Here is a 26,974-nt window from a genome sequence, read left to right on the forward strand (position 1 = left end):
GGGAAATGTCCAGGATTTATAACCACGGAGCCGGGGCCGTCTGGCGGGGGGTGGCAATGGGTGCGCGTTTTGTTTTTTCTTGAATAAAATTAACATTTTTTTTTTTTTTTTTAAGTAAAAGAAGCCCGCTCTTGCTCCCGTTACTGGTGGGCGTCGGGTGTGGCGCCTCGGGGGGTGAGGGTCCGTGGGGAGCTGAGGGGGGAAGGAGGCGCCAGCGCGGAGGGACAAACCCGGGTCTCCAGCCGCCACCTTCCACCTGGCCTTTCGGCCCCCCAGCCCGCCCGGGAGCGTGGGGGTGCGACCCCTGCCCCAGCCGGGTCTTCCGTGGGCAGAGGAGGAGCCGGCGCCTCTCGCCCGGCTCCCACGCGTGTCCGGGCCGGCCCCGCCCCCTCATGAATATTCCGAGAAGGGGGCGGGGTGCCGGGGCGGGGCGGCCTATGCTAATCGCAGCTGCTGATCGCTGACGTGCCATCACACCACGCGCCGCCGCGGCCGCCGATTGGCCGGGGCCGACCTGGTCTCATTGACAACAAACCGCGGGGCGCGCGCGCGCCGCTGCCGTGGCGGCGGGCAGGTGGGGGCGGGGCCGCCGGCCGGCCGGGGCGGCCCAAGATGGCGCGGGGTCGGCGGCGCTCGCCGGCAGCCTCCGCCTGAGCGCCCGGGGCGGCGGCGGCGGCGGTTCATGCGGCGGAGCGCCCGGCCGCGGCGGGCCCCTGCGCGATGGAGGGCGGCGAGCTGGGCGTGGAGAACATGGAGACCCTGACCGAGCTGGGCGACGAGCTCACCCTGGGCGACATCGACGGTGGGCGCCGCGGAGGGGGAGGGGGCAGGCGGCGCGCGCGGGCTGCCCCACGCAGCGTGGGGGGAGCTTGTGTGCCTTCCCGCGTGTGCGCGCCCGTCGGGGGCTGCTGGTGTTGCCCGGGGGGGCCGGGGGTGCGTGGGTGGGGGTCGTCCCCCCCACCCCCCGAGCGGGAGCGCAGGGCGGCCTCACCGGCTTGGCCCCCGCGCGTGGGGTGCGCTGCCCACGCGGTGCGGGCCGCCCGCGACGGGGGGGTGGCGCGGGCAGCGCGCCGTGCCGGGCGGGGTGCGGGGTGCGGGGCCCGTCCCGCCGGGCAGCGCCTGGCGAGCGGCCACGCGTGTCCGTGTCCCCCCCTGCCGCGTGGCGTGGGCGGCCGGTGGCCAGCTCCGCCCGGGCAGCGCTTTTGGGCGACTTCCACGGCGCTGACCCACGCGGGGGGGGCCTCGCGGCAGGCGCTGCGAGAAGCCGCGTGGGGGGCTGAGCCCCCGCAGCCGCCGAGCCCTTTTTCCCACCCGCGGTCCCCGTGGGAGTGGGTTGGCGTAGGTGACCGTCTCGTTCCTCTCCGGCAGCCCCAGGCACACGGGGCGGTGGTGCTGCCCAGGCTCCCCTCGTGTTTCCTCGTGGCTCTCTCGAAGTGCGTGCGAAGCACTTACCGGAGCTGTGCCGCCACGAGTGCCCGTGGGAGGCTGGGCCGCCTCGCCCTCCTCCGCTGAAACTGCTTAAATTTCCCTTTTTTTGCTCCACTGTCTCGTCATAAAACTTCACCGCATCAATGGCAGAGCTCCAATGTGCAAGAAAATGCCCTTTTCCCACCGGAGTGCAGCAAAATGAGGTGCCGGTGTGCGATGCCTTATGTGGTGTTTCCCAAACAGCTCCCGAACACCCATGAAAACTGATTCCTGGGTGACCCTCTGCACGGGGCTGGAGCCGGGGACCTGGCTCGGCTCCTCTGCTCTGTTCGGCTGTAATCCTAAACAGAGCTCGGCTTTGGGGGGGTGGGGGGTGACTGAAGCATCCGTGTTTAGCAGCTGGGAGATGAAATTGAACGAGTGCTTTTAAGTTTCTAATTGCAATTGATTTGCAGTGTAGCTAGGAGCAAAATTTATACCTTTTTTTTTTTTTCCCCTTTATGATAAGTAAAAGAAGAGTATACCTTATGAGAATATAAGGGGCTTAGTTATCACTTATGAAGTTGGTGGTGCAAATCGAAGGTGCTGTTTGCTCTTGTTTAAGCACCACATAATGACTTCTCGGGTTCCATATGGAAACACGTGAATTCCCATGAACCCGGAGCCGCCTCTGAGCCATGGTGTGCCCAGGGAGGTGTGATTCAGACCGATGAGTAACTCAGGGGTGGGAGAAGCGAGCTTCACCTTCCTCCCAGGGTGGGTTTTTCGGGGGGTGGGGGATGGGGGGGGTGGGGGCAGGTGGAGTTATATGACAGTCCTGCTTTTTTTGTGCTCTGACAGGGATTCATCTTGTGGTTTGAAATTTTCCAAGGGTTTTGATGTGGTTTTTAAGTTGTCTTGCTGCCGGGTCTCATAGTTCCTTTCCCGTTCAGGCTGAGGGACCTTCACCGCCTGCCACAGAGGTTCTGATTTTGTGCGGTAGAGGAGGAATGACGCTGGTCTGGCGGATGCGCCCACTGTTCTGGGATGTTGGCACTCACTGGGGTGGTGCTCCAGGTCTGGGTGCAAGGCTGGCTGGGGGGTCCCAGTGCTGAGCTGAAGGCATCTGGCTCTGCTGCCGGCAGGGCATGGCCAGGTGATGCCGGAGAGTAAGGTCCGAGTTGGTCGTGGGTTCGAAGCCTGTCTGGGTTCGGGGTGGAGGGCTTGTTTCTCTCGAGGTTGGGATCTTCACTGGTTTCTGTTTCTTAAAGTGCGGCATCTCTGGGGGTGTCAGGAAGAGCAGCTGGCGTGTGGGAGAGCTGAGCCGTGGCCGGGGAGGGTCACCTAAAGCTCAGCTCTTGCCTTTCGGCCAGGTATTTGGGTGCTGGGCTAATGAAAGCAGCAGAAGTCTTCGGTGGGCTCGGTTTCATTGTGGACATTTTTTGATGGTTTTGTTTCTGCAGTAGCATCTCACGGCGCATTAGGGTCTGAGACCTCTTCAGGCAGGGGGTGCAGGTGATCTGTTGCCGATGGGTTTATCACTGATAGCTGTCCTGTCAAAGCACCCAAGCTTTCTAACAGTTAATGTAAACACTTGCTCTGTTCTCGGTGTAGGCAAAGGTGTTTTTAAAAGGCAAGAGATTTGGGTCTTGGATGTTGCTGTATCTCTTGCTTTCTATTTTTCTTGTGTTGCTACTAGGAAAGCTCTTGGGTGCTTTAAAAAAGATGGGTTTGATCCCCTGGCAGTTTCTTTAAAATTAATCTTCAGACTTTTTGTATTTAGCCAAAGTTGAGTCCATGATAAAGATGTGATTTAACTTGTGAGAGCAAGAGTAGTTTTTCTAATAAGATACTAAATCTGCTGTGTTGAACACAATGTTCTTTAAAACACAGTACTTGGAATTTGGCTCTTACATCGGAGTTTACTTTTCCAGAGGAAGTCTCATCTGATTTATTTTATCCTCTACTTGCAGTAGTGCTGTCTGATGGTGAAATAGCAGTGCCATCAAATGAAGAATTTGAAAGTACGTAGAGTTGGGGTTATCAAGTGTATCATGTTGAGGGTTATTTGGGATGGTCTTAGCTCCAGTCAGTTTGAGGGTGAAAAGCTGTTTAATATCCATCTAGATGTTGTGCAGAAGTGTTAATCTTTAAACAGCCCCTCCTTGCTCTGGTAATGTGTTGTGAAAGTTTACCGAGGAATTGCATGAAAAACCCCTTTCATTCATCTAGTTAAAAGTGGAGACAAAGGTTTGGTCCAGCTGGTCCCCAAGGGCGGCTGGTGCTCCTTGCCGGGGAACAGCGTGTCCCCACTTAGTGTCAGGTTATAAATAGGTTAGGAGGACACATCTCCCAAGCTCCTTCATCCAGCATTCAAGTTCTTAGGAGCAATGGTCATGGTCACTGCTTAAATGTGTGTAAGGATGTGGAGGGATTGCAGTCAAAAGGGAAGAAGAGTCATATTATAGAAACACAGCAAAACGTTTGTTGAGGGAGCAAGAAGCTTGGAGAACGATCCCTTTTCTCTGTCTCAGGAGTGGCAGACACATTAATTGGATAACATGTGGGTGGCATTTCAGAGAAGCAAATTAATAGCCCTCTTGTTGCTGGGACAATTTCCATAGAAACGTTTCGTGAAAAGTTTGGTTCTTTGAACCCCCTTCATAAAGCACAGCAGCAACATCCTTCGGGTTTGTGGATGAGAACGCTCCTGGTGTAAGGAGCCCTTTGCCTTGTTTTTTCCCATAAACCAGAAATTTATTTTCTACTGTCTAAACTTGAATTTATTATTTAGTTATAAACCTTCTGTTATGTTTGTGGGTCCTCTTCCTTTTTTCCTACTTCAGAGAAAAAAATAAAATAAGACTTCCAGAAAACTGTGGAAGAGCCAGTGCAGCATGGGCAGGTCCTGGGGTGGGGAAGGATGTCTGACTGCTCACACCACTGCCCACACACAGATCAGGGGAAGCATCCAGGTAGCTTAAGGATCATAATTGGATTAAATTGGATTAGATGGAGGGAAGAGGAAGCTTTGCTTATGAACAATGATCTCTCAGTTGCAAAATTTTTTAGTCTGTAGGGGAGAGCTATAGCGTTGTGGTGGGAACCTCTTGATGTGGGCTGGTAAAATCCTGGAGAAGGTGGGATGGAGAGAAGCTGCTGTGCAGTGATTGCAGGCAGGGGATAAATAGGCAAAAAAACCCAACAAAAAAAAAAGTTATTCTGGTGGTTAAACACAAGCATGGATTTCTCCTGCTGTAGTTCTATAAAGTGTTGTTTCCTTTAGTCTTTTTTTCCCCAGTTTCTGTTACGCTTGAAAGTAAAACAAAGTTAAGATGAATTCTTACCCTGTTTCTTCATTTTCCAGATACTCAGTGGGACAGGAGGGACAGGGGGCTTGAAAGCACCCTAAAAGTTGGGTGCGAGAACAGTTAATGCTGGAATTGCATGGGTGGTTGGTTTCTCCCTTCTGCAGGGGTTAGACTGGAGCAGTGATGGAATGAGACTAATATTTTAGATATATCGGAGATGGCTTTAAATTCTAGTCTGTGCTTGGATCATTTAGTCTGGGAAGGTGTTGTAGGAGAGTCCTGCCTTTCTCCCTGAACAGCGGCAGCAGTGCCTTGCCGCTTGCCACCTCTCTGTTTCTCTCTGGAGATGTTAGGCTGGTGTGATATGTTCTCTGGAGGTTTTGAAGGACCCAGAGCTCACTTCTGTGCATGCACGCCATCATTTGAGCCCTGACATAATGGCAGGTGTCAAAGCATGTGGGCAATAAAATAGTATTGAATGCGTTTTCTTCTGTTTTACAGAGATGCTGCAGTTCGTCAGTAACCAGGCAGGAGACTTTCCAGACCTATTTTCAGATCACTTGTGTGGCACCTTTCAGGGCAGCGGTAGCAGCAGCAGTGGGACCCTGGAGCCGCAGGTGCAGCGGCCGTACAGCCAAGTGCAGCTCCAGCCCTTCCCAGCGCCCCCCGCCTCCCCCCAGCTCCAGAGCCTGCCAGTCAAAGCGGCGCAGGCAGCACCTCCGGCCCCTCCGCGGTCAGCCCCTCTGCTCCAGCCCCGGCCCCCGCTCCAGCCTCAGCTCCAGCAGCAGGCCGTCATGATTACGCCGACGTTCAGCTCTGCTCCCCAGACCAGGATTATTCAGCAGCCGGTGATCTACCAGAATGCAGCCACCAGTTTCCAAGGTAGCGGCTGGAGTGCTCAGGATACAGCTGTGCCTGGGACACTTGTGATTTCGGGGCGCTCAGGCTGCGGGAGTGCTTGGTGCACTCACAATAAATGGTGTCTGTCAGCATTCAAACTCCAGAAGCATCCTTGGCCACAACAAGGCTGACCATCTTTTTCTTGCGATGCTGCCTATGGGGCATCCCTTCTCCTGCTTCCGTGGCTTTGGACTTGGGGGAGCATGAGGAACTGTCATAAATTAGATCTTAAGTCTTTTTGTGTGACCTTTTGTGACAGTTGTCATCTGGATGCTCTCTTCTGTTATGGGCTTCTCTCCTGTGGCTCGTGGGAGTTTTGACAACAGTATGTCTAAAAAATGGTTGTTGCAACCCTGTCCTCCCGCTGATGGGTGCAGCAGGCAGATCCAGTCCTGAAGCTCTGGTCTGTCCCATGTGGCAGTCCAGAATGAAGGCACGTTTTTAGCTACCAAACTCTCAAGTGCAGTGCTTGCGTTGAGCAGAGACACTTGTAGGGATATTTAATGATGATGAGTGCCAGTTATCTTGATTCTCTTCAGTAGGTGTTGATAAATGATAACTTTTCATGGTAAATAGGATCCTATGGTCCACTGAGATCAGCAGGAGTGGGCAGGTGCTGGGTACTGTGTAATGTCACTCAAGTAATGAGTCCTGTGCTATCAGACCAAAGGTTTTTGACTTTAATTTCTCCTAGCTGATCTTCTGTGCCTCCTGGAAGGCTGCTATTCTAAGTACAGTGTCCTCTTGCAGGAGGCATCAAAGGAGCTGGAAGCTTCCCACTGTGTGGGATGTTAGATGGATGCTGCTTACTGAGAAGCTCTGGGAAGGAGGGGAATGAAGCTAGGAGCATTTGCAGGCTCCAGAACGGAGACCTGTGTCTCTGGACTCTTCCTGACATCTCTTTTGCTTTTCAGTTCTCCAGCCTCAAGTCCAGAGCCTGGTGACATCCTCCCAGGTTCAGCCGGTTGCCATCCAGCAGCAGGTGCAGACGGTGCAGGCCCAGCGCGTGCTAACGCAGGCTGCCAATGGCACCATCCAGACCTTAACGCCAGCCACGGTCCAGACAGTAGCTGCACCACAGGTCCAGCAGGTTCCAGTGAGTAAAACCACGGAGTGATAGGAGGGTACAGCAGAAAAAAGAAACTGCTTTTGCGGGTCTGGTCCCCTGGCTTGCCAGGGGAAAGGTGGCAAAGCTTGTAGGGTTGGTGACCCTGGGTAGCATTGCTTTTGCGCAAACGTCTTTACGTGTGAGACTATTTCTAGCCAGCCTGTGTTCTGGAAGTGTTTTACTTTGTGCAAATCGTGTGTGAGTCCCCGTTGTGAGCTGTGATGTGACTGCAAGTAGCAGGCCACCATTTTCACTAGAACACCTGCATAACTGAGTATGATGTAAAATATTTTGTAACTTGGTGCTGCCAAACTGGATTGGAAACCTTACTTGAACAAGCCTTCTTTGACTTTTGCCTACTTCATTGCAAGTCTGCCACCTCTACCGTGTCTTGTAACGGTTGGCTGATGTTGGAATGTTTTCTTCCAATTCTTCTGCCACACTTTCTTTGATCTTTTTGCTGCTACGGTGTCATGTGATTTTGTTTCAAAACATACACAAGGCTTTTTTGCCTTTGTGTGTCTTTGTATCGCGTAAAAACGTTTATGGCTAGGGGACTCTCTCAATATGACCAAGTTGCTCTGGTTCAGTTGTACTGTGCCGTCTACAGTGCTCCCTGTATTTAAGAGTCAACAAGGTACTTGAAGAAATAAAAGCAAGCTGTGTTATGGCAAAATAACTCTACAGTTGGGGTTGATCTGCTTGTACATTAATGGTGCAGATCCTTTCAGTTAGATTGGAGGGGTGGAAAGCTACTACAGGTATTTGCAGGCTGTCCTAGCCATGTTAGGCTCTTGAGTACTCAACGAGTTAACGGAGAGAGCTAACTATAGGTGTAATTGGAGAGGGGAAGGGAGCTTTTCAATCAGCTCTTTTGTGGTTTTACATACTTGTTTACTTCTGGTGACTGATTTGAAAACCAGTGTCCTGGTGGTTCCTCTGCTCCCCTCCGTCCAGTACTGTTCAGACTGTGTCCTCGTCAGAGTTTGTATGAGGGGCTGACAAAAGCCATCCAGATGATGCAGAGCGCAAGGTGAAAGAAAAACTCGCCCTGCTCTTTTGCCATTCACTGAGATGTAAAGTGATAATTCTTGTTGCTTACCTCTGGCTATTGAGATCAGCAGAGGAGTATGTGCCTCCTCTCCCCTTCACCTGTAACTCTTTTCAACCTAGGTTCTGGTCCAACCTCAGATCATAAAAACAGACTCCCTTGTCTTGACAACCCTGAAAACAGATGGTAATCCCGTTATGGCTGCAGTACAGAACCCAGCACTGACAGCACTCACTGCTCCCATTCAGACCACAGCTCTGCAGGTACCGTATGGATGTTCTTCTTCCTTCCCTCTCCTCGTTGACATCCTTTCATCTTAATGCAAGGGAGAGATTTGGGCTTTAGTATTCTGCAGTGGTACAAACGAGAGGGGTTTTGAGGGCTGCTCTAGACATGTCCAGAGTGAGTAATACCCTGTTTCTGCCAAGGCTAAACACACAAATTGTAATTTTTTGGCAGCCTCCCATGGCCAGTAAGCAAAGACCAAGGGCATGCTTCTGTTTACTTTTTTCTGGTGTTACAAGGAGAGGAATATGACCTAAAAATTCCATCCAGTTTTTATCCTCTGGAAGATACTTGAAACTGAAAGCTAACTCGCTCAGAATACCTGTGGAACTTTCTTTTCCCCTTCAGTAGTGTCTAATAGCAGTATGTTGAAAGTGAAAACTAATTAAGCTACTTCTCAGAGGGCATTTGCAGTGAAGATTCAGTATAATCATTGGAGATAGCAGCTGTGCTTCATGGCCTCCACTTCTTATCAACTCTGAGAAACTTATGCCCCTAAAGACGCATTTATTAGTCCTGTACATTCTGAACAGATATCTTTGTTCAGATATGTACTGGGGGAGATAAACTTACAAGTCTGGACTTAAGTTTTGACTTCTTTTGCATAGCATGGTAGGCTTCTTACGTACTTGTTAGTAGCCAGGCTAAAGTCTTCAATTAACCTGCTTGCCTTTAAGTGACGTTCTCACACAGAGGTGAGGTGTATGTGATTGTGTCTGTCTGAGATGCAATCAGTAAAGCATTTTGAATGCATTGAAATTTGGTGGAAATAGCCAAGGAAAGGGGTAGGACTTAAATTCACTTATTTGTCAAGTTCCAGCTTGAAATGAAACTAAATTAATTTCTAATATCTTATTTAGAAGATTTGGAGTCAGAATTGTTCCTGAAGTTGCTCATGGCTAGTTTATTCTCATTTTAGTCTGTCATTTGACAGAAATAACTCTTCCTCTCCATAACCACTTCCATGATCTTTCGTGTACTTTAGAGAACATGTATACTGTTCTCAATCTTGTTTTGCAGGGTTAAGCAGTCTAAACTTTCTTTACTCCAGCTGACCTAGAAGCCCCTCTGTGCAACTGTTCTGGTGGGATTCATCATCGTTTATTGCAGAGTACATACTGCTTTATTGTGGTTTGGGTGGTCTGTCCTACATCTAGATGCCCAAGTTTGAGCTTTTCACACCAATGTATATCACTCATTGCCTTAGTTCCCCATCTTAAGGCATTTTTATGCCTTAAGGACCTGGTTTGTTTTCCATTTAATTGAATTCAAATCAACTGCATTGCTCAAGCCGCCATTTGTTTTTCCGTAGTCAGGTCCTTTCTAACATTGTTGTCACCGGTTTGGAAGTAGCATTACCTGTTGCTGATTTGATGACTTTATTTGTCCACAGAAAAACTGAATTTTGAGACTTAGGGTGTAAGGATTGTAGGAGCAAGGAGGAGCCTTGGTCTTTTTCTCTATTTAGTGGATGAACAGAGCAAGAGTGTTGATGCCCTTGAAGAACAAGAGATGTTCTTACTCCCCAGTGACCGATGTGAGAGGCAGTGGCAGCTTTTTCCTGTGCTGCTGTGCCAATGGGCATGCTGGCTAAGAAGGACGGGGCAAATTGTCATATCTCTTCTTTTCTGAGCTGTACAAACTTTTCCTGATTCTTCTTTTGTTTACTCCTTTTTCTTCTACCGTCATAAACATTACCTGAATTGCCTGATTGCTCGTGACACTTGTTACACACGGCCTTTGTAGACCCTTGTTGGGAGCAATGGGACCATTTTGACCACAATGCCAGTGATGGTGGGACAAGAAAAGGTGCCTATCAAACAAGTTCCTGGGGGCGTCAAACAACCAGAACCACCTAAAGAAGGAGAGAGGAGAACAACTCACAACATCATTGAAAAACGTTACCGGTCATCCATAAACGACAAGATCATTGAGCTGAAGGACCTTGTCATGGGGACAGATGCCAAGGTAAAGATATGGAATAAGAGCAAGTCTAGTGTCATAAATACTTTGTCTTCAGGTGCTCGTTGTTCTACCAAATGAAGCAGATGGGTACCTGCAACTGTTAGTATGCACACATGTATTGGGATAAGACTGGTGAGAAGCACTTGTGTGACGGGAAGCTTGATAATAGTATTCAAGAAAGGTCACTTGTAAAATGTTTATTTTACTATGCCAGTGGTATGTTTCTTGAAAATAAGCTATAACTTAATGCATTTCTTCTTTTGTTAGGTCTAACTTAGATAGGCCCTCTAGGTAGAATATCCAAGTGGATGTTTTGATAACTGCCAAACCAGAGCTTGCTTAATTTAAGTTTCCTTTTCTGTGTGACTGCAGTAGGGACAAGGATTTACAGAGCTTTCCATTTTGTTTCCTTTAGATATCGAGTTGTAAAAACTCCTGCTCTCTCAAATATTAGAAGCTTTCTCACACGGTGTATTCAGGGTTGTCCTATTCACTTTACTTCATGCTGGCAGAGCAGGGAGGTAGTGTTCTTGATACCTTGTGTGGTGCCTGTACAAATACGTGCAGTAGTGAAGTTACCTCCTATTGCTGAGTGGAATTGGAAACTTAAGTTTTAAAAACACTAGTAATGTACAGTGGCTTCGTAGTACTTGAGGCTTGTGTTTACATGCTGAACTTGTCCGCTGCTGCTGGAAGCAATTGTTTTCAGAGGGATGGCCAAGGCAGTGACTCAAGGACATGACAACCACTTATCTCAGAATTAAACAGTGAACTATGGCTAACAGACAGCAGCTTGTTCCATCCCAGAAGAGAGCTACTTCATTTCAAACCTATGGTACTTTCGAAGGACTATTTCAGTTTGAAGCCTAGATGTGAACTCTATGTGTAATTAAGATGTTAATCAGTTTCCGTTTTACTATTTTTGTAAGATCTTTGAGGGACCTCAGGCCCTGTGTGTCTTTCAAAGTCTGATACCTTGCCCACAGGGTGTGCCCTGTTATTGGTGTCCTTGCAGCAGCTGATACACTCTTCTTTCTATCACCACATGATATAAAGGGTTGTGGTACCCCTAGAAGCAGGAGTGACCTTTTGACACCCTTAATATAAACTGATTTTTCTACATCTTAATTCCTTACAGATGCACAAGTCTGGAGTCCTGAGAAAAGCCATTGATTACATTAAATACCTACAGCAGGCCAACCATAAGCTGAGACAGGAGAACATGGTTCTGAAGCTGGCTAACCAGAAAAACAGTAAGTTGTGGAGGCTGTGCAGCACGGGGGAGGCAGTCAGCATGAACGTAGGGTGCCTCTTTGCAGTTTCTTATCCTTTGCTGAGGTTGCGTTGGTAGTGGCCGATGTTACTCTGGGTGATGGAGCCAATCGGAGCAACACTGGCAGGATGTATGATCAAGAAACATGTGTATAATGCAGTCTTGATTTTTGCAGAGCTGTTGAAGGGCATTGACTTAAGCAGTTTGGTTGACAACGATGTGGATCTGAAGATAGATGACTTCAACCAGAACGTGCTGCTGATGTCTCCTCCAGCCTCTGACTCGGGATCCCAGGCTGGCTTCTCTCCCTATTCCATTGATTCAGAGCCAGGAAGCCCACTCCTTGATGATGCAAAGGTACTTGAGACTTCAGCTGTCAAATTCAAGGCACCTACTTCAGGGTTACATGAGGGCCAGAATTTAAATTCTCATTCTCAAGAGTGAAACCAGCGGACATCTGGCAAGCAGATCTGTAGGGGTCAGAGATCCTTTGTAAGGATGAAGGTGGTGCATGGGTGTGATTTATCTTTCCTTAAATGATTGAGACTGCTTCCTCAGCTGTGTTATCTGAGCCATACATTAGCTGCTAGAAGAACTGTACTTAGCCTTCAGCCCCTGTAGAGTCTCTGTGGACTTACAGTGCATGTTCATGACCCAAAGAGCCCATGGCTTTCCAGGGATATATATGTCCAGTGAATAAAGCAGGAGAACTTGGATAACATCAGCTGTGGTTAATGAGATCATAAACAGACAGTAACGGAAAGCTGTTGGCTGTCTTCTGATGACAGGTTTGTTTTGTGGATATGACAGAAAAAGTGGGTCTTCTGACAGATCCTCAAAAGAGTAAGGGCAGCAAAGGTTAGTCCTAGCCTATGCCAGGGAATCCAGTTAAGGGTAAGTGAAATGACTGGGAGCAGAACGAAGGTGAAGGCACTCAGATACCTCAGCCTTATCTTACTAAGCTAGGAAAGGCTTCACTGGGGTTCTTGCTAATTTTGATCTTAAAAGCAAATTTTAGAATGTATTCTGTTTCTCCTTCTTCCCTACCCCTCCCTTGGCATAAGCATTTTATTGTTCTACAGAATGGTAAGTAGGTTTGGGGGGTTATTTTTCCTTCTCTTACTTTGCTTTCCATTCCTGTTCCTTTGAAGGTTAAAGATGAGCCTGACTCTCCTCCTGTGGCCCTTGGTATGGTGGATCGCTCTCGAATACTCCTCTGTGCTCTCACGTTCCTTTGCCTTTCCTTCAATCCTCTGACATCCCTCCTGGACGCCCGAGGAACCCCGGAGTCTGACAGCCTGGTGCGCCACAGCTCTGGCAGGAACGTGCTGACCATTGAGTCAGGTAATGAGCTAGAATAGTTTGGACCACAGAAACTGGCCAGGCTTACGCGGTCTCCCTAAACACCATCTCCAGCTGTGACGGCTGCAGGTCATGAGATGGACTGTCAGTGTGATGCAGCAGGATGGTTTTGTGTCCTCAGGGAGCTGTGTGACCTTTGCTTAATGGTTGGGGAGGGGTAGTAACCGCAGGGCTGGGTGTGAGAGGAGATCCAGTCAAGAGTGCTTGGACATGGTTCCAGTTTACATCCACATGCAGCTTTCTTCTTGCACAAAACCACCTGTTGCTCAGCGTGGTGAGGTAGAGGGGGAAGTCTGTGAGACATGTTCATTTTTCTATTTGTTTTTAAAGTAACTGACTGATTTTTATAACTTAATAATAAAGTAGTAGCTGAAGAATGACTTCAGCAACACTGTTGCTATGTAGGGTCTTGCAACTGGCTTGTTCAACACATTTATTCTATAATAATAATGGTTTAATGTACGGTAGCTTAGGGGAGGGCAGGGGTTTCTGTAGGCATGCTGTCATTTTCCCGACTGGTAAATATGCTTCCTCAGTGTTGCTTTGTAAACTTAATTAAGACCAGAAAATGATACTGAAGTACTGAGTAGCCATGGGTGTAGCTGGCTCTGATTTATTATAAATAAGTCTTGTAAAAATAACTATATTTATTTAGTTGGGTATGTTCTAGCTTGGAGGTTGGATGAAGAGTTGTTGATACAGGTGTTTCCTGATTAAATTGCAGTCTTTGCAAAAGTTGATACCATGTGTGGCAAGCGTAGCAAGACATGCTTCTGGGTCTGTGCTCATGCTGTTGCTATGCTTTTGGTGTCCAGATTAACTTTTAACTTTCCTTTTGGCATGATGATGGCAGATGCAGGCGGTTGGTTTGGCTGGATGATGCCCACGCTGATCCTGTGGCTTGTGAATGGAGTGATTGTGCTGAGCGTGTTCATAAAGCTCCTTGTGCATGGAGAGCCAGTGACCCGGCTGCACTCAAGGTCGTCGGTCACGTTCTGGAGGCATCGCAAGCAAGCAGACCTGGATTTGGCACGGGTAAAGTTGACTTGTGATTTTGCATCAAATGCATCTTCTAGGAGGGGGTGTGGGTAGATATTGCCAAGTGAGGCAGTGGCTTGGCACTTGCAAGAGCATGGTGTTCTTGGAGTGAATTATCCTGTCTGATTTCAGAGCAGGTGGTGCTAGGTTGTCTTGAGCAGATTGCTGTCCTCCTTCAGCCTAAACTAGTGCTGCATGGATGTCAGCATAGCTTCTGTCCTTGTTCCTTGCTGCTACATCTTGTAGCAATCTTTGGCAGCAAGGTCCTGGGTTTTGTCCAGAATCTGGCCTCTGCTGTGTCTTTTTTTTTTTCTACTGTCCTCCAGCCTCTTGGAAGTCCTCTCCATTGTTGAGGCAACATTTGACTTTTCATGTGGGGACCTTGAAACTTCCACGTTGTTTGAGAAGGCAGGAGCTCCTTTCACCTAGTGCCAGTGTCTCACAAGCAGTGCAGGATCAGAGCCGTGTGTGGAAACATATGTATAGGGCCAGATTTGAAGGTGGTGTAAATTGTCTTCATGTTCACTGGGGCTGTGTTGACTTCTCACAGCTAAATCTTGTCCCACCTTGCACATCAGTCTGTCTTGCTCCTGATGCCAAGGAGGTCCCGAAGTGTTTCTGTGATGGTGCTTTTTGTTATTGGACTTTTTGTCACATTATTTGCAGGGGGATTTTGCTGCAGCTGCATCAAACCTGCAGACTTGCCTGTCGGTACTCGGCCGAGCACTGCCGGCTTCCCGTCTGGACTTGGCCTGCAGCCTGTCCTGGAACGTGATCCGCTATAGCCTGCAGAAGCTGGCGCTGGTGCGGTGGCTGCTGAAGAGGACTTCTCATCAGTGGCGGGCAAGGGAGGCCACTGCAGGCTTTGAGGATGAGGCCAAGACTAGCGCTCGGGATGCAGCTCTAGCATATCACAAGCTCCATCAGCTCCACATAACAGGTGGGAGCAGAGGTGACAGATCTGCTGTCCTTGTTTTGCCAAAGGAGGAGGCTCAGAGCTGATCCTGGGGGATACAGGGAGAGGACTACCGCCTCCCTCCTCTGGGAGGGTTGCTGTTGGAAATCAGCCTGACAGATTTCAGGAGCCGTTTTCTAAAACACAGCAGGTTCATGCAATAAAAGGGCTCTGTAAGAACGGCCAAAGCCACACAGTGTCTCTAGTTACATGTTCCTGAGTCTGCAGAGGTGGCTGAGAGTCTTTCCCAACCAGCAGTTGATTGAGTCCAGTTGCTTTTTGCTGCTGTTAAGTGCTTGTTTCATCCCTGTCACTTGGGAACGTAATGTGGAAGCAGGAGCTGGGGTTAATTGCTGGAAGCACTTAAATCTCCAAAACTGTGTAGAGTGCAGATTGCCAGTTGGTGTTGATATGCTTTGAAAACCTGGGTGTGTGCACATGTCCTAAGGAAGTGCTTGAATGTTCCTTGTGAATGGTTGTTTTTGCTGTCCTTGGCAAGCCAATTTGCCATGTTAATAGGCTCCAAGCACATCAGAAATCCAAGCTAAACTTCCTTCTGCCTAATCATGCCGTGTGAATTACAGCCATGCCACCAGGGATAAGTACTTGTTCTTAATGTTATCTGTGTAGGTACAGGTGTGGACTGCAAAGGCAGTGATGAATATAGCAAGACAAAATTTGCTGGTGACTTTATCCTGACTGGTTTAGCTGTACAGGGCTTTCTGGCAGAAGTGGAGCTGTGGATGCCAACCTTGGTATCTGTGGAGGGAAGACTCAATTACAATTGTCCTGTTGCCTGAATACAAAGTAGGCATATGATGTAATCTTCTCTTGTCAACAGGTTCTCATTGTCTCTATAGGATAGTAGCCCTGCAAATCACAGTAGTATTTAGTAGCCGGTATTACTGCATTAAAAGTTAACACTTCTCCTTTCCCTCCTGGTGCAGGTAAACTTCCCTCCAGCTCAGCTTACTCGGGCTTGCACATGGCCCTGTGTGCTGTGAATCTGGCCGAGTGTGCAGAAGAAAAGATCCCACCCAGCACAATGGCAGAAATCCACCTGACAGCTGCGGTTGGCCTGAAAACTCGCTGTGGAGGCAAGCTTGGTTTCCTGGCGGTGAGTTATCTCCTCTCCCATCACACCTCTAAGTGGAGCTCTAGGAAGGCCTGCAAGCTGGCACTGCCATAGCTCGAGGCATCTGCTAGCACTACAATTACAACATGGCCTGTGGTTGTGATACAAGCTGTAATTATGATAAGACCTTTGTCCTTGGTGGTGTCTCTTTCCCTGGATGCTGTTCTCAATCGTAGCATCTCCTTTCCGCAGAGCTACTTTCTAAGCCAGGCTCAAAGCCTGTGCAGCTCAGAGCGGAGTGCTATCCCTGACTCGTTGCGTTGGCTGTGCCACCCCCTGGGACAGAAGTTTTTTGTGGAGCGAAGCTGGACAGTGAAGTCTGCTGCGAAGGAGAGCCTGTACTGCACCCAGAGGAACCCTGGTGAGAGTCGCTTGTGTCCCAAGTGTGTGGCCTCCCAGCGCTTTAAGCCTGGCAGTCTCTCCACTTCTGGGACAAAAGCAGGTGTCTTGTTTGAAAGTGTGCTCTTGTATGTTTGCCCTGCTTGTGGTCTTGACGGGCAAGAGGGGCTGTGCAGCTGAGAGACACCACCCCAGCCTGCAGGAGCTGGCTTTCCTCCCTTTGTATGCTGTGCTGTGTCATCCTGCTTGTGTCTTCATGTGCTGGAGCACAACCTGCATGTGGCCCTGAATGTCTGCGGGGTGACTTCGGGGTTGCTAAGGTTTATCCTTTCTAGAACAGTGTCATCACTGTTTTGTTGAGTGGCTGAAGTTCCATGGGGATGTTTGGCCAAGGGCTACAGCTTTATAAATGGATTAAAGGGTTAAAAAGGCCCTGAAAACTTAGTCTTTAGAAATTGTTGCCTTAATTCCTGAAGGATTTCCCTCTACTGCTCCTCCTCTTGCTCCTACATTTTGGTGATTGTTTTTAGTTGTATCGAGAGGTGGCTATCACAGGATCCAAGTGGAATGGTTCGGTTGTTGTTTTCTTCCTCTAGCGGATCCTATTGCTCAAGTTCATCAGGCATTTTGTGAGAATCTGCTAGAGCGAGCAGTGGATTCACTTGTGAAGCCTGAGACTAGGAAGGAGATAGCAGGACAAGAGGAGGAAGAGCCATGGTAAGTTTATGTCCTGGGCTGGGGACTGCTGCCCGCAGCGGCAGGCTCTGAGGCAGACCTCAGAACCATTGACCTTTGGGGCAAACTGAATGGTTAGTCCTTATTAAAGACTTGAAATGACCATGTAAGTTTGGCCACCACAACTGATTAGAAGAGCAAGCTCTTCCTCTTCATATTAAAATTTCTGAAGCCAAAGGTGAACCTGGGTGTGGTAAGGATTTCTGGTATCAGCTGGCGTAGTACTGTTTGATTCCTGAACTGGATGAATCACACTTTCTCTGCTGTAACAAAGCCTAGTGTTCAGGAACACTAAAATCAGTGTGCACCTACCACTTCTGTGGACCAGAACACATGTCCAGGCCTCTAAGAGCATGATGGTCTGTCTGGCCTGTCAGAGAGTGACCCCACCAGCTCGCTGCCTTATGCATGTGTATTCTCCTAACTGAAGTGCTGCGTTGACCACCAGTGAAAAATCAAACTGATGCGTGCAAGAGATGATGTTGGCCGAAATTGTCATTGCCTCTAAGCTCTGTCACCAGCTGAAAGGGGCTGATAGGTGGGATTGGAGCAGCTTTTTGTACTGAACCCTGTCCAGCTCTCTCCTGGACTCCCCAGGAAGCAGAACCCCAGCCTTTGCCAGCAGTTTGGCACTGTTGCTACTGATCTCCAGATATGCTGGTGCCAGGCAAATGCTATGTAAATATATGGGAAGGCTCTGTAAGAATGCTCTCCCCAAGAAGTGTGGGTAAAAGCCTCAGATGGGAAGATAACCCAGTTTCCCTGCCTGTCAAGGGAAAATAATGCACATTTAGCTTTTTTTTTCCCCCCCCCAATCTTATGTCTGTTTTCTAGCCACGTTGCAGAGAATGAGCAGCAGTTTGGTCTAATTGCTTGCACAGTTCAAATGCTTATGCTCAGGTGCTGCTGTTGATGATAGAAGGTAGCAGGATTTGTATGGGTGAGGTGTGTTGTCAGTATACTTGTGGGAGTCCTGTCTCCTCTTAGGAAGCACCAGCTTTAGTAATACAGCAAGCCTTTTTGTCCCCCTCTAGGGGGAGGAGCTCAAGATCTTCCTGTGTAGCATGTCCCAGGAAATTAGATCGTTGCTGCATATGCTACTTTCTCTGACCAACGCTATAAATGTGTTTTCACTTGCATTCATACATATTTGCATATATGCAAATAGTCACTTCCAGAAGTGTAATGCAGCCTCCTTTGGAGGCAGTGATTGAAAAGGAGCCTGTAATCAGCTAGTAACATATGTCATGCCCAGCATTTCTGTAGCTGAGGTGAGACTCCCAGGGCTGACTCTAGTTCTATGCTGGTGGTCCTGCATGGGGAGGTGTGAGGGTAGTCCTCCCTGAGCATCTGTGCACTTCTGCTCTCGGGGTGGTCTCTTCGGTCTGGCAGTCTTGTGTTGCTTATAGAGCTTGGACTTTCTGCTGACTTAATGGATCAGCGTTGTTTAAAAATGCCTTGTGACTGATGAGAAACACCTTCAGGCTTTGGTGTCTCCTGTTTGACAACATAGTGAAGGTCTGCCTTGCTTCTTGTTTCAGCGAGTTCTCTAGTGCCATGGAGTACCTGAAATTGCTCAACTCGTTCTTGGACTCAATGGGAAGTGGAGCCCCACCCTTTGCCAGCAATTCTGTACTCAAGTCCGCCCTGGGTGAGTCTGGCAGAACTGAAGCTCTCTCAGCTCCAGGAACTCTTGCTGATACGCGTTCCCTCTCTGCCACCTCTCAAACTCCAGACAAGGAGAGATGCAGTCCTTGGAATGAGACTTGACTGCTGAGCAGCGGCACACCACAGTGTTGTACAGCAGCTCAGACTGGAAGGTGGTGGTTGGGAAAGCCTGGATGTTCAGCTGTGTGTTGTAATGCTGGGTGCCCAGGTGGGGCTGCTGTTATTTGTATTGCTGGGCACATTCCAAGCTGAACCCTGTGCCCTCACCTGGGAGCTTGCTTCTGGCAATGCGAAGCGAGAGGAAGGGTGTAGCATGTAAACAAGCATAGCAGTGTTGCAGTTGAGATACAGGAAGGTTTTTTCCCACTTAATTACCTGTTGGACCAAATACAGTGAGGTTGACCTCACTTTCACAACAGCTGTCACTTATATTCCTCAATTTCCAGAGGCCTGCTGCCCCTACTGTAGGGAAGCTCTGGGCTTATATTGAGAGGTGCTTGGTTTGGTCCCTTAATGCATATCTAGTGGGACAGTGAGAGCTGTAGGCTCCTCCTGAGCCATGCGCTTATCTGGGCTTGGCTGGCAGCAGGCTGCTGGAGGCTTCGTCTTGCTTGGTGTTGGTACAGACAGCATCTGGCAGCTCACCAGGGTGCTGCTGGAGCTTTAGAAACAAACTAACTGTGCTGTACCTAAAATGTGTAGAGCAAACATAGAAGGAAAAGAGGATACTTCTTTTTCTCAAGATTATTTTTTGGTATAAAGGGAAGTCTGTATTTGGGTCAATATTGTCATAGAATCTAAAAGCAGGTCAGAGTAGCAGAGCCTATTTCCTTTGTCCCTAGGCAGGCTTTGAGACGTTTCTGAGGGGATGTTAAATAATGGAGGGAAATTATGTAGGGAACCTGATTAACTGGCTTGATGGTGATTAGTGCCAAGGCATGGTATATACAAGTGGAGTTGTTATTTTGGGATGGTGAGTGGAGATCCTTGTCAGGAAGGAAGTCAGCAGATTTCTAGACAAGTAGGCAGGGTAAGTTCTTATTGACAAGATGCAAACTTAGCATCTAGAACTCTGCATGCAGTCAGGTGTAGGGTGTTTGCCTGCTACAAAGTTCCTTTGGGTTCCTGCAGCATGTTTCACCATTTACCTGGGTGGCTGTTTTCTCATGGGATCAGTTTGGGCTCATTAGTATCAATCTCAGTGGAAGGCACTGGCAAGGGCACATGACACCTGCCTGCTTTTCCAAGCAAGGAGGAGCCAGGTGTCCTTTACTGGGCTGCAGCTTATGATTCTGTTTTACAGGCCCTGATGTGGTGTGCAGATGGTGGTCAGCAGCGGTGGCTATGGCAATCGGTTGGCTCAGGGGGGACGATGTGGCTGTGAGGTCGCATTTTGCAGAAGTGGAACGCATGCCGAAATCCCTGGAGATGTCAGAGTGCGTAGGCCTTGGACAACTTTCAAACCCCTGCTCCTTTCAAATGGGGGGCGGCTCTTCCCTAATGCTGTCCTGTAGGGCTACCTCTACCTGTGCTCTGGAGTTGGCGTGCCTCTTGTGCTCTGGGATGTAATAATATGACATGTGATGTGCTCAGCAGCTTCTGTATAGTCAAGGCTTACAGGCTGATATTAGAGTTGTGGACTGGAAGTGTCAGAATTGCTTTTTTAGGGGTGTCTCTTGGCTTTGTTCTAATTGCATAGCCTCCTGCCTTCCAAAATCGGACAATAAAACTTGATGGAAAGGCTGCTGTCACCATCTTGGTTCTTTTGCACTAAAGCATCTTTGCCACTTTCTTTCCGTTTCTCTGTGCAGTCTGTGTAGGGAGGAACAATTTCCATTTTTTTTTCTGAGAAATTATCTCTGCTCTTGAAGATGGAGGGTAAAAGCTGATGCTGGTTGCTGCTTGGGCTCAGCTCCTGGGACTGCCCTGTGGCAGCGTGCCACGATACTGCTTGAAAGCAGTGCTCTCTTTCTTTCAGGAATGCCCTGGTGAAAGCCACCTTCTATGTGTGTAAAGCCATGCAGGCCTCGCTGTCTGGGAAGGCAGATGGACAGCAGAGCTCCCTGAGTCACTGTGAGAGGGCCAGCAGTCACTTATGGAACAGCCTCAACATGAGCAGTGGCGTCTCCAGCACCGTCCTCAACAGCGTAAGAGCTATAAGCCCCAGGGTAACATATGGTCTGTCCCTGTTGTAAGGCTGGTCTTGCTGCAGGTGTATCGCTTCACCGTTGTATCTGCATTCCCCATCCATCCTGTGTCTCCTGGGAGTAGAGGGCAAATTTCTTCACTTTCCTTGCAAAGGGCATTGACGTCTTTCTGCCTCTGCTGTATGGAGGAGCAGAGCTGCAAGTACAACATTGTTTCCCTGGGCATGGTCTCAGGTAGCTGAGCTCTCACTTCTCCCCTACTAGTAGCTATCACCCCTTTCTGGTGCTTTGACCACTTTGACTTTGGCCTGCAGAAAGCATCCATCTCTGTCCTCCAAAGGAAGTTGCTGGCACCTGTAAAGCAGGACCTCATTAAGTCAAGCCAGCTCGGTTTCAGGCAGCACTCATGAGTGTTTGAACCCTCTTCCACGAAAGTGGGACTGTGCCATGCTATTCCTGAGTTTGTGTGGGGCTTGTTTCTCTTCTTTCCAGGATTACCTAAAGCCAGAGCTTCCCTTCATGGCATATGGGACACAGTTCTAGTCCCTTCTGTCACTCCTGGGTGGCAGCTGTAGTGCATTGTAGTTGCATTGCATGTTGTGGCAGTAACTGTGCAATGTTTCTGCAGTGCAGTACAGAGGCACTCTCCACTTCGGCAGCACGGTTAGAGTCCCCTAAGAGCAAGCAGGACAGCAAGCAGTGCGAGGGGGCAGAGCAGATGGGGAAAAGGGATTTGGGCAGCCACTTCGGGCTATGTCAAGACTGCTTTTTCTTTTTTGTGGTGGTTTTTTTTTGGGGTGGTTTTTTTTTGTCTCCAGTAGCAAGGCTGCCTTTGCTGTTTCCCACTATTGCCGTTTGGATGGGAAAGCCTTTGCAGAAGGCTGGGGTGTTGCTGCTGCCATATCCACTTGGCACGTCTTGTCTGGGGTGGGCTTGGGAGGCAGCCTCGCAGAGGTGTTGGCCCTCCTGGAGGGGACAGCTGCTGCTTGGGCACAGCCTGGTGCTTGTTCCTTAGGCTGGACCTCTCAGGGCCAAGCCTCAGAGATGCTGCTAGGCAAAAGTACAAAGTCCTGCTCCCTTCAGTGCGTTGTGGTGGGGTGACTTGGCTGAGGGGGCTGGGGTGGCCCCCTGAGTGGGCAGGAGGTGCTGCAGCCACCCTCCCGTGGGCCACGACAGCAGCTGTGTAGCAAACAGCCTGTTACTCACCTGGTGAGTTTTGTTAATAAGCGTGTGTGCCTGGTCCCCCTGGCTCTTGCAGATGATCCAGCTGCTGGCCTGTGACTTGCTGCTCTCTCTCCGCACCAGCCTATGGCAGAAGCAGGCGAACACCAGCCAGGCCCTGGGTGAGACCTACCATGCCTCGGCCCCCGAGCTGACGGGCTTCCAGCGTGACCTTGGCAGCCTGCGCAAGCTGGCCCACAGCTTCAGGCCCGCCTATCGCAAGGTGACAGCTTGCCTTCCCTGCCTGCTCCACCGCCAGCTTAGCTGTTGTCCGAGGGGCGACAGGGAAGCTGTGGCCCTTGGAAGAGTGTAGGGTGTATGTGGGCTTGAGTGGTTTGGGCGCTTGGGGTGGGATGGTCTGCCACCAGCAGGCTCCAGGCTCTCTTGGTGGATGATGAAGGAGGTTCCTGTGGGAGTCTGGTGCACGTGTGGAGGTGGCCACCTTAGTTTCTACCTAGGAAACAATCAGGACATCTGTGTTGCCAAATAAATACCATGGCATCCTGTCCTTTAATGTGGCTTCAGAGTGGGTCAGTCCCCCAAGGGGGTGTGAAAGGGGGCTGCCTCGGCCATGTTGGCTCTGCGGGTGACTGTGGGGTCAGATGCCTTCTGCACCTGTAGAGCATCAGGTGCTTCTCTGGGGGCTTTCCCCCACTTCTGTTTAGTCTATCTAGTTTGAAGCCTCTGTACAGGAAGTGTAGTCTAATACTTGGACAAAAGTGTTGTCCTGATGTTGTCCAAACTCTGGATTTCAAAGTTTGGTGCGGTTATCGGAGCACTGTGCTAGCAGTGTGGGGTGAGACACCCACCTAGGCCACAGTGGCAGGGTTTGCTCTCCCATTTTTCTGCCCTGTTCCGTGCTCTTGTTCCTCCCCTTTCTAGGCCACTCAGGTGTTGAAAGCAGGTGTTTGGGTTTTTTTTCCCTTCTCGCAGTTGCCTTGACCTGCAGATTTCCTAGAGATAGGTGGGAAGGTGAGGGAGGACTATGGAAGTGGGTCTCTGTTGTTGTCAAGGCATCAGCGCTCTGCGCTCGCAGTGCGGTGGCTGAGGGATGATGTGAGTTCAGCCGCAGCATCACCCCTATGCCAGCCTGCCTCTCACCCTCCGTCCTGCCTTCCCTTCCAGGTCTTCCTCCACGAGGCAACTGTGCGCCTGATGGCGGGTGCCAGCCCTACCCGCACCCACCAGCTGCTGGAGCACAGCCTGAGGCGACGCACACCCCAGAGCAGCAAGCAAGGTCAGCCCTGGGGCCGGGGCAGTGACCTGCTGCTTGTAGGGCTGGGAGGGGGCAAGCGCTGAGGCAAGGTGTAGGGGAGTAGCTGTAGCCTGCAGTGTCATCCCCGTGTGAGAGGCTCAGGGTGACGAGCTCCTGTTAGTCTGTGGCTCATGAAGATGCTTCTGCCATGCTCTCTACAAGCCAGCTAACGTGAGCTGCCAGCCCTGGACTGGAGATGTTGGTAGACAGGCTGGAAAACATTTGCCTTTGTGCAACCACACATGCACAAAATTTGGCAATTTTTTGGCTGGAGTTTGGGGTGGTCAGTGCAAAGGCAGAAGCCAGGAATCCTAAAGGGGGAGAGCCAAGAGATGTGATGCTGGTTATAAAATTCCTTGGGGGTTTAAGGAAATGGGCAGATGTGCATGCTGGTGCTGGGATGCGCCCTAGGAAGTGAAGTGAAAGGAACTGTCTCTGTAGAAGATGAGATTGTCAGTCCCTGGCTGATTCCAGCTGTGACTGTTCTCTCTTAGCTTAAAGTCACTGCTTGGGGGTCCGCAGGGTGCCCCCAGTTCTTGGCACAGCTGGGGGATGCTAGCCAGAGATGCTAGTGCCCGTTGAGGGCCCACATGGAGGAATTTTGTCAGCACAGGTGGTACCTTCATCATGAGGTTTTTCTCTCCTCTTTGCACGTAGGTGAACTGGACACCCTGCCGGGCCAAAGGGAGCGAGCCACAGCCATCCTGTTGGCCTGCCGCCATCTCCCCCTCTCCTTCCTGTCCTCCCCGGGCCAGCGAGCAGTCCTGCTGGCTGAGGCTGCCCGCACGCTGGAGAAGGTGGGGGACAAGCGCTCCTGCAATGATTGCCAGCAGATGATTGTCAAGCTGAGTGGGGGCACAGCCATTGCTGCCTCCTAATGCCAGCATGGGGCCACCTTGTGCAAAGACAGCCTGGTGGACTGTCAGCCTGGACTTCCCTTCTGGAGCTTAAAAAGAAAAAAAAAAAAAAAAAAGTGCTAGGTTAGGGCTGTGCCGGTGGGAGAGGGAGGGAGGGTTTTGTTTTTGTTTTGTTTAGCTTTATTAGCCCCCTTGCTTGTTCTCAGGCGCTGCAGCAGGATTCTGTCTCATTGTGGATTTTGTGACCATGCCTGGGGCTGTTGGTGTTGGGAAGTGCTGCCCTGACCTGGAACCCCCATCCCTATGGGGGGGGAGAAGGCCATGAGCCCAAGGCACAGAGAAGTGGCACGTTCTCTGTCTGTTCTCAGGGGCATCTTGCTCTCTTCCCAAACACCTCCGTGGAAAGAAACCTTTAGGGAGGGCAGAAGATCTGCTCAAGTCCTGTGGGGCTGCTGGGGGCTGGGGCTGTTCCCAAGAGAGAGGGGGAAGGCACCAGCTTTCCTTTAGCTGCGTGTCAGGAAGCTGAAGCCTCCTTAGACCCAGCGTAGAGGTGCTCTGGGAGTATTGCTTGGGGCCAGTACTGCTGGGCAAATTTCTCTACAGTTTTTATACAGTTTTTTTAATAGGAGTGTTTGTGGCTTTACAAAAATGTAGGGAATGATGCAGCAGATTTCCCTTCCTCTCCACTTTGTGCATCTCCTTCCTGTGATGGCTGCCTCTGGCCTTTGGCAGGGAGCTGGGTTTGTGGCAGCCTACAACAGGCAGAGCCTTGTAGAAGGCCGGGGTGTCCCTGGTCAGCTGGTGCTGGGTGGCAGCAGAGGTGGACATACAGCACCCTACACTCAGTGTGAAGGGTGAATGCTTCTCTGGTGCCTTTTTGTTGATGCAGAAACAATTTTTAGAAAGAGGTTTTTATTTTGCTCAACTCCCAGTCCCAGAACTTGTCTTCAGGTGTTTCTCCTTCCCTTCGCCAACTGCTCAACAGCTCTGGAGCTCCTGCAGGGACTGGGAGGCACTGGTTCAGGGTATGAGTCTCCCAGCTGTTACCATAGCCATTCAGAGCAGTTTGACTTGCAGGTGTTGAATCACCTGTGACTTTCCAAGAGGAGGAGATGGACTAGGGACGGGGAGGGAACGTTGCCCTCTTTCTGCCTTTCCTGTTGCATCTCTCCAAAGTGAAGTGCAAAGCAGTTGCCCTGTCACATGTGCAAATGTGGAAATCAGCCTTTGGCAGGTGAACATCGCTGTTTCTCCCTGTGCATATCCGGTATGTGCTCCATGTTGGCAGCTAGAAGCACTTGGATGTGGGCAGCAGCCCAATCCTGTCCTGTCCCAGTCTGGTTTGTACAGGCTTGGCTCCTGCACAGTCATAATTTGGGGTCTTTTGCAAGAAGCTTCTACAGGTATCCAGTTTTTATAGAGGGGTGTGAGAGCTTGATCTCCTTCCAAAATGAGGGGAAAAAGATGGGGACTTGTTTTCACACTTTGCTTGGGGTCCTTGGGCATCTGGGAGGGGGATTTCATGTGCTGCAGGAATTGAACATGAGTAATGCTAGTCCTGGAATTGCCCAGCTTCAGCAAGGTGGAAGCAGGGGGTCAGGAGAAGCCTGTCTCTCAGCCAAGCCTGTTCCCAGTGACCCTGGGCTATAGCTGCAAGCAAAAGCATGAGGACCAGGAGATGCTTCCCATTCTCCCCCGCTTTATTTGGGGAATAGCTGGTGGACACCCAGCTGCAATAACTGGCAGTCTGTGCTCCTCACCTTCCTGGCAGGCAGGGGGGTCCTTTGTTGTGTCAGCAGTTGGAGAGGAGCTCATCTGTGGGGGAGAGGTTGCTCTCGGTGTGTCTTCAGTCTGTGTTAGAGGATGCTCTGGTGACAGCAACTTCTGCTCTGAGCAGGTATCATAAGTATGCAGAACAGCTCTTGGTTTTGGGTAGGTTTTGATTGCCTGTTCCCAAGTTTCGTGTCTTACCAGTGATCCTATTTTGGGGGTTGGATCGTATCCTTCTACTTTTTCTCTTAAGTGGCTGTTATGCTGTCTTCCTGGTCGTGGGTTTTTCCTAAAATACAGAAACTCCTTACCTGTGGGAGCCTTTGAGTTGTTTTGCATTTCCCCAGGTCATGTGCAACACTGTGAAGTTCGTGCTTTAGTAAAAAGGGGAAGTGATGCTTCGGGAAAACAGTGATGTTGAGGCTTCATTTTGGTAACTTAACGGTGGACTGAGCCCTGGGGGCTGGGCTGCAGGGAGTACCCGCTGGGCCAGGGGCTGGGAGGCTGCTGGGCTGAAACCCTGGTAGCTAATTGCGTGATCCACAGAGGGTCCTAGCACTGCTGGTACTTCTTTCCCCTCCAGGGTGAGGGATCTTTGCCGTGTTTTTTCTATACCGTTCATAAATTTGCTGCCCCTCTGTCCCTACAACTTTTTTATATGTGTGTGTATATACTGTAACTTTTTTTGTTTGCGGTTGGGAGGAAATTGTTTTATGGATTATGTGAAGAAAGTCTATTTATCCACATGGAGTTCAGAGTAGGGATGCTTTGTGGTAAGAGATGAAACTGGTGGTGGGGAGGTTCCCCAGGGAACATATCTTCTGTCTGAAAACCCTGTTCCAGGGCTCCTGAGCATCTGTTACCTAATAAAGGTGAACGTTACCACCACCTCCTGTCTGCCCTCTTTCTCTTAGCCCTCCTTATCCCACCCAGCAGCTGCTCTTAAGCATAGGTGAACCTGAAACATCCTTCAGAGACATCCAGCCACACAAGCTCCTCAGGAAGCTGTCATTCCTTTGTTGAGATAATCTGGAAAATGGAGCTGTACAGCTTGCAGTGAAAGATGGTCCCTTGGTGGAGCAAGTGTGGTGTCTCCGTGCTCCTTTGGAAGCAACCCATGAGGCCGGGGACTAGGGCAGAGCCAAGCAAGATAGAGCTGGGCTAGAAGCCCGCAATTTTAGGAGATCTATAT

At 49.9% G+C, this 26,974-nt stretch overlaps 1 protein-coding gene across 1 annotated transcript; it reads left to right on the forward strand.

Moving 5' to 3' along the window:
• Positions 1-592: 592 nt before the first annotated feature.
• Positions 593-26,670, forward strand: SREBF2 (sterol regulatory element binding transcription factor 2). Its single transcript, XM_040595742.1, has 19 exons — positions 593-802; positions 5,220-5,600; positions 6,533-6,714; positions 7,900-8,040; positions 9,809-10,030; positions 11,166-11,280; positions 11,476-11,657; positions 12,452-12,644; positions 13,516-13,697; positions 14,367-14,640; positions 15,603-15,772; positions 15,983-16,151; positions 16,726-16,846; positions 18,406-18,515; positions 19,836-19,968; positions 20,511-20,679; positions 21,938-22,123; positions 23,026-23,137; positions 23,813-26,670. The coding sequence occupies exons 1-19, from the start codon at positions 721-723 to the stop codon at positions 24,031-24,033; spliced, it is 3,345 nt and encodes a 1,114-aa protein (XP_040451676.1). The 5' UTR covers positions 593-720; the 3' UTR covers positions 24,034-26,670.
• Positions 26,671-26,974: the final 304 nt, after the last annotated feature.

The sequence above is a fragment of the Falco naumanni genome, chromosome 5 (assembly GCF_017639655.2).
Source record: "Falco naumanni isolate bFalNau1 chromosome 5, bFalNau1.pat, whole genome shotgun sequence".
In the NCBI taxonomy this organism is placed as follows: domain Eukaryota; kingdom Metazoa; phylum Chordata; class Aves; order Falconiformes; family Falconidae; genus Falco; species Falco naumanni.

Bases quoted from the DNA above. Each gene is read 5' to 3' on its own strand.
- SREBF2 (XM_040595742.1), top strand. From the start codon at position 721: ATGGAGGGCGGCGAGCTGGGCGTGGAGAACATGGAGACCCTGACCGAG. The intron at 11,658-12,451 runs GTACTTGAGACT...GTTCCTTTGAAG, and splicing joins CACTCCTTGATGATGCAAAG to GTTAAAGATGAGCCTGACTC. The intron at 22,124-23,025 runs GTGACAGCTTGC...CTTCCCTTCCAG, and splicing joins TCAGGCCCGCCTATCGCAAG to GTCTTCCTCCACGAGGCAAC.